Consider the following 7150-nt stretch of genomic DNA (forward strand, 5'->3'; position numbering starts at 1 on the left):
GTGTAAAGTGCCGTTCCAATTACAAAAGAGCTGCACATGACTATGAAACTTTCCATAACATGTGAAGCATTAAAAATTAAATTAGCATTAGATTAGGTATCATAATATAATAATCAAAGCCATAAACCCATGACCGCCTAATTTCATGGAAATCAAGATTTCAAAATTGCAAGTTAATCCCTCTATGGTTTGAATTTAAGTTCCATGGTGATATTGGTTTGCTCCTGGTTTCCAGTGTCCCATGTCTTTGTGTATTTCGTTGGCATTCTTATCTCATGGTGGATTGTGAACTGAAAAACTTGGACTTGTGGGTTGAAACACTCAAGGTCGCACAAACTATAGGTACTTAATCACATCAATAATAGCAACAAAAAGAAAATGAAACGATTGCAACATAAAAACTATCCAATGTACATCAACTCCAGAATTAAATTTTCTGCAGGATGAAAATCGTAACAAAATTACATAATTTTCACACAACAAACATCGCTGCAACATCAAAATATTATATTGTGATAAAAGGACTGTATTTGCTACTGTAACTTTCAAATTCTGATCAACGAAAACATTTTAAGGACTTCCTTGCAAAATTAATAAGTTGTGAAACCTTATATCACCGGTCAAATTCATGAATCATCCATGCAGCACATTTTCAACTACTTCACCTCGGGCGTAGCATTTGCCCTCAAAAGCATCTATCTAGTGAATTTTTTATACATTACTCTTATCATATTTCCTTCTCCAAAATCAGAATAAACGCCAAGGTTTCCTTCAATCTAGATCTTGTTGCTGCAGATGGCCGAGGCTTTGCTAGGAATTGTGACTGAAAACTTGAGATCTTTTGTCCAAGATGAACTTGCAACCATTTTGGGTGTTGACCAACAGATTCAGAAGCTTTCCAGCTATCTCACTGCAATCCGCGCTGTCCTCGAAGATGCTGAGAAAAAGCAAATCACAAGCAATGCTGTGAAGGATTGGCTTCAGAAACTCACAGATGCAGCATATGTGTTGGACGATATCTTGGATGAATGTTCAATACACTCAAAAAGTTCATGCTTATCCCGTCTCCACCCTAAGGGCATTCTCTTTCGTCGTGATGTTGGCAAGAGGATGAAAGACATCACCCAAAGATTTCATGACATTCATGAAGAAAGGAGCATGTTTCAATTCAGTACTGGTGTCACTGACAAGCATGCAGAGGATGATGATGAATGGCGCCAAACTAGCTCTGTCATTACTGAACCCATTATCTATGGTAGAGACCAAGACAGAGAGCAAATTGTGGAGTTTCTTTTGCGGCATGCAGGCAACAGCCAAGACCTCTCCATCTATCCCATAGTTGGTATGGGTGGACTTGGGAAAACCACACTTGCCAAACAGGTCTTCAATGATGACCGGGTAAGCAAACATTTTGACTTGAAAATCTGGGTTTGTGTTTCTAATGATTTCAATACAAAGATAATACTGCAATCCATCATAGAATGTATCACTGGACAACATCCCAATCTCAATACTTTAGAAGCAATGCAAAAAAAGTTTCAAGAAGTGTTGCAGAGCAAGAGGTATTTACTTGTTCTTGATGATGTGTGGAATGAAGACCAAAGGAAATGGAAGGAGTTGAAGGGGGTGTTGCAGTGTGCAATGGGAACAATTTTGGTCACCACTCGGCTTGAGCAAGTTGCATCCATCATGGAAGCGTGTCCCGTTCATCGTTTGATAGAATTATCTGATGATGACAGTTGGTCATTGTTCAAACATCATGCATTTGGATATGACAGAGAAGAGAGTGAAGAGCTTGTTGCAATTGGCAAATATATAGTGAAGAAATGCGTTGGTTCACCCCTTGCAATCAAAACACTGGGAAGCCTCTTGCGTGGTGAAAGTGAAGTACAACAATGGCAAAACATAAAGGAAAGTGAGATTTGGGATATAAAGGAGGAAAGTTGTCTCACAAGTGGGGAAAATTCTATCCTGCGTGCTTTGGAACTAAGCTACGTTAATTTAGACATATCATTAAGGAGATGTTTTTCGTTTTGTGCAATTTTTCCTAAAGGTTCTGAAATTGTCAAGGAAGAACTAATTCATCTTTGGATGGCTAATGGATTTATTAAATCTGAAGGAAATTTAGAAGTGGAGAATGTTGGCAATAAGGTGTGGAAAAGATTATACTGTAGATCTTTTTTTCAGGAAGTAAAGACTGATAAACTTGGAATCATTACAAGTTTCAAGATGCATGATCTATTTCATGATCTTGCACAGTCTGTTGTGGGAGAAGAATGTGTGGTTTATGGGAAAACAAGATTGACTGATTTGTCAAGTAGAGTTCACCATTTTCACTTGTTCAAATCTAATGAGTATGAGTCAGTCAATAAAGCTTCCTTAGATAAAGTTGAATCCTTGCGGACTTTTCTTGATGATTCGTATTGGTACAATAAAAATATTCCTCTGTTGCCATTAAACAATAGTCTCCGAGCATTAAAGATATCTTCTCGTCAGATGTCATCTCTCATCAATTTAACAAATTTAAGGTACTTAAATCTGTTTGGGAGTTATGTCGCATGCTTACCTAGTTCTATTTGTAGGTTGGAAAAATTACAAATATTGAAACTAGAAGCATGTCCGTTCCTTCTTAGGTTGCCCAAAGACCTGACACAATTACAGGATCTAAGACATCTTGTGATCAATAGATGTGACTTATTACTAGTGACGCCTCCCAAAATGGGCAAGTTAAGGCATCTAAGAACATTGAGCAGTTTCATTGTGGGTTCAAAGTCGGGATATGGGTTGGAAGAGTTACATAGCTTAAAGTTGGGAGGCAAGCTACATATTAGAGGCCTTGAGAATGTCCCAAGTGAAGAGGATGCTAAAGAAGCAAATTTGATTAGTAAGAGGGAGTTGAATTGCTTATACTTGTCGTGGGGTCGTTTTGAAGGTAGTAATGTTAATGCTGAGCGAGTACTGGAAGCCCTTGAACCTCCCTCAACTCTTAAAAGTTTTGGGATGAGTGGATACAAAGGAATACAATTATCTTGTTGGATGAGAAACCCTTGGGTTCTGAAAGACTTAGTAGATGTTATACTGTTCAAGTGCGTGAACTGTAAGGAGCTTCCCCCACTTGGTAAGCTAGCACATTTGAAAAGGCTATATGTACATGGAATGAAAGATGTGAAGCACATAGACAGTGAATCATACGATGGCGTGGAAGAGAAGGCCTTTCCATCGTTAGAGGAATTCATTATGATAGATTTACCAAATTTGGAGAGGATATTGAGAGATGAAAGAGTAGAGATGCTCCCTCGTCTTTCGGAATTAAGAATTAACGGTGTCCCCAAACTTCAATTCCCAAGTCTTCCATCTGTTGAGAAACTTGAGGCCAGTGAGATTGAGAACGAGGGTTCCTTCATGGAAGGGGTTGTGGGAAATTTGCCTTGTCTTAAGTCCCTCATCATTGACTCCTTTAGCAAACTGAAGGTACTACCGGAACAACTTGGCAGGCTTGGTGCACTAGAGGAACTAACCATATCAAAATGTAATGAACTGGAGTCTTTTCCGGAACATGTGTTGCAAGGTCTAACTTCTCTTCGAAGCTTGAAAGTTCACTCGTGTAAGAAATTAAAATGGTTATATGAAGGTTTGGGGAATTTAGTTTGTCTTGAGGTTTTTCATGTTTCGTACTGTCCAGAGGTGGTGGATCTACCAAGCAACATGAACCAACTAACTGCTCTTCGGGACGTGATGACTAGCGGTGCATTACTAGAATGCTTACAAGCTATCCCCTCCCTACAACGATTGTATATATACGATTGTAGTTCATTGCCAGAGTGGGTGGGAGACATGACTTCTCTTAAGCATTTAACAATATCTGGAAGCAGGGAGTTGAGGTCACTGCCAAGTAGCATTGAACGCCTCACCAACTTGAGTGAATTAAACATTTACAGTTGCACGGAGTTTAGGTCACTACCAAGTAGCATTGAACGGCTCACCAACTTGAGTGAATTAAGAATTTACAACTGCAGTGAGTTGAGGTCACTACCAAGTAGCATTCAACGCCTCACCAACTTGAGTCACTTAAGTATCGACAACTGCCCTCAGCTGGAGAAGCGGTGCAAGAGGGAAACAGGGAAAGATTGGCAATACATAGCTCACATTCCACAATTGAAAGTGGCCAGCTCCTCAAAAAGAGAAGTCCCATATAATGGTAAATTCATGAGCCTTTTCTTTTCTCCTTAACTTGCAGTGTGTATGATTTATGTATAAATATTGCGTGCAGATATAACCCGATTCTTATGGACGATGTGCAACACGATTGGAATGCGGTCTTTCATGGATATTTGGCGAGATAATCCTCCAGTAGATGAATTTGGCAGCATTGTTGAGTAAGTTACATCCAAAATTACCAAGCAGTTTATTTTAAATAAAATATTTTATTAAAAGGTTAATGATCTAATTTTAAATTTAATCAAGATATTTATGTCGTTATATTTTTTTATTTTACTTTTTACATAATCAAACTAAAAATATTAAAAGTACCGAAACGAAATAATACAAATTTGAAAGAACTAAAATAAAAAATTAAAACTAAAAACATTTTATTTTATATACACTAAATATGTAATGAATTAAATTTATAAAATTTAATTTTAAATATAACTGTATTTTCGCTTGTACAAGACATGTTTATTATATAATTAAATTTTATAATAAATTATATATATATATATATATATATATTATGTTTAAATATACAAATCATATTTAACAAAAAATAATTATAAAAAATAAACTCGCATTTCCATAAAAGTTATTCTATGACAAATCACTCTCACAATGTAAAAAAAAAAAGTATAATAAATAAATAAATAAAAACTAAAATAATAAGAAGATAGAGATAATCAAGTATATCTTAGCACATGCGCATGAATAAAAAAAATAAGAAGAAGATCGAACAAAAATTACATTAACATCTTTTTTATATCACAACAATATTTTTTATAGATTACATTCAAAAAAATCACTTTTTATTATTTCATGTTTATGTGCAGTCACACATTTATCATGTTTTATATTTATTTTTACTACTCATCATTTGGTATATCCCTTTCATTTAAAAGAGATTATAACTTAGTAGATTTTTATAAAATTTTATGTTTAATGTTTAATTTTTTGACCTAAAAATTAATAATTTTATTTTGTATAAGTGCAAATCAAGATTTAAATTTTATAAATTTAGATTAATTGAAGTTTAATTCTTTTAAAATAAAATTATTTTAATCTTAATATTCTAAATTCTAATAATTTTCATTTATATCCTCTTAATTTTAGTTATTTTTATTTTTGTCTTTTCAAATTTTAATTGTTGTTTCAGTCCTTTTTCATTTTAGATATCATAATTTTTTTCTTCTTCTTCTTTTAATATTTTGATCATATTGTATTTTTTTTTCTGTTAGATTTGACAATAAATCTGACAACAAAAATGAAAATAAAATAAAATAAAATACTGAAAAAAATATAAAATATTATTTTAAAAGATTAAAAATAAAAGAACCCTATTTTATAGATCTAAAAAAATAATATTTTCTACTATGTTTTTCCTTTTCACTTTCATTCCTATTATTTTCTTTAGTTATCCAAAGATGACAGAAGATATGGTGAAGGGAATTAGGAAGTGTATTATGGAGTATTGTTGTTCATCATTAGGTTAAAATCTCATCCTTAGTGGACTTTTGGTATCCAATTTTTTTTCTTTGACAACAGTAACTTTAACGCACCCGACAGTAGCAGACCCAATTTCATTTACAAAGAAGAAGAATCCTTTTGGGTAGCAAATAAAATTATAAGTTTGAGAATTGGGATTAATATAACTCTAAACAAGAATGATCTACCACACACCATCTAATTCTTTTCCCCACTGTATCATTAATGTGATTGACCAATAACTTTTTCTTTGTATTCAATTTTTTTGTTGTTGGTTCCAATCCATTACCTTTTACTCACTATAACCATGATTTTACTTTCAGGTGGCTTTGGTGAATTCTATTTATCATATGTATTCCCGGCAGACTGTAACACTGTCATGGAAGGTATATGTTATATTTTCAACTTCAAGTATGTAACTTTGTAAAACAAAAAGAACTTAAAGTATGTAACAGCATAGTTACATTGATATGTCTTTTGTTCAAGATGAGATTGTTGAACCTTCCCTTTTATCTGTGTTGTATAGGTTTCATCTTCGGACTTACATGGGCAATGGACATCCATCTATCCTACTATTAGTTACTTCATGGATCTAATCTCATTTCATTAGGATATGAATCAATAATTCATCAAAAGACTAAGTAATTGAGACAATTTATGTGATTTCTTTTCTATTTTATGTTTAAGAACAATCATGTTATAAACTTATTTCTAATGTGACTGACTCTATTTAGAGTAATAACTTGACGAGATTGTTGTTATAAACGTTACATATTTATAAACAAATGTATATCATATATTTATGAGAAATTTGAAATAATATAATTAAAAAATAATTAACAAAAAAATATAATAGAATTTTGAGTTAAATATACTTTTAGTCCATGTAAATAAACTAGTTTGTTGTTATAAACACTATATATTTATAAATAAATGTATATGATATATTTATAAGAAATTTGACAAAATTAAATTAAAAAATAATTTATAAAAAATTATAGTAAAATTTTAAATTAAATTAAAAAATTTAATGCATAGATCAAGTTTATAAATTTTTAAAAAAATTAAAAATTATTTGATATTTTGTTTCATTAATTTAAATTAATGAATAATTATTTTATAAGTTGATTTGAATTTATATAATGAAATATTATATAATTTTTCAAAAATAAATTATAATTATAATTTTGATCTTTATATTAAGAATATTTAATTTATGGTTGAACAACATGAGCATGACTTATTGAGTAAAATAATTTTATCAATAATTAATTTTTAAGTAATATGCTCCTTTCTCATTATTTAAAAGAGTAATTTTTTAAAATTTAACGTGTACAAAATTTGATAATCCTGCATAGCTTTTTACCATTTAAATCAAAGACATGCCGTATTTATTTTTACCATTTGAATCAAGGATCATAATTTTAATAATTTCCTATTATATAATATTCATAAT

General features: G+C 31.9%; 1 protein-coding gene across 1 annotated transcript; it reads left to right on the forward strand.

The window, feature by feature from the left end:
• Positions 1-665: 665 nt before the first annotated feature.
• LOC109799880 (disease resistance protein RGA2-like) lies at positions 666-6450 on the forward strand. Its single transcript, XM_083067193.1, has 4 exons — positions 666-4198; positions 4271-4376; positions 6018-6080; positions 6221-6450. The coding sequence occupies exons 1-3, from the start codon at positions 796-798 to the stop codon at positions 6028-6030; spliced, it is 3522 nt and encodes a 1173-aa protein (XP_082923319.1). The 5' UTR covers positions 666-795; the 3' UTR covers positions 6031-6080; positions 6221-6450.
• Positions 6451-7150: the final 700 nt, after the last annotated feature.

Source organism: Cajanus cajan, chromosome 11 (genome assembly GCF_000230855.2).
Source record: "Cajanus cajan strain Asha chromosome 11, NIPB_CcT2T_4, whole genome shotgun sequence".
NCBI classification, from domain to species: Eukaryota; Viridiplantae; Streptophyta; class Magnoliopsida; order Fabales; family Fabaceae; genus Cajanus; species Cajanus cajan.

What these genes read in the sequence shown, in the direction of transcription:
- LOC109799880 (XM_083067193.1), top strand. Translation starts at nt 796, where the DNA reads ATGGCCGAGGCTTTGCTAGGAATTGTGACTGAAAACTTGAGATCTTTT. An exon ending in AAGAGAAGTCCCATATAATG is followed by an intron (nt 4,199 to 4,270) that starts GTAAATTCATGA and finishes TATTGCGTGCAG; the next exon opens with ATATAACCCGATTCTTATGG.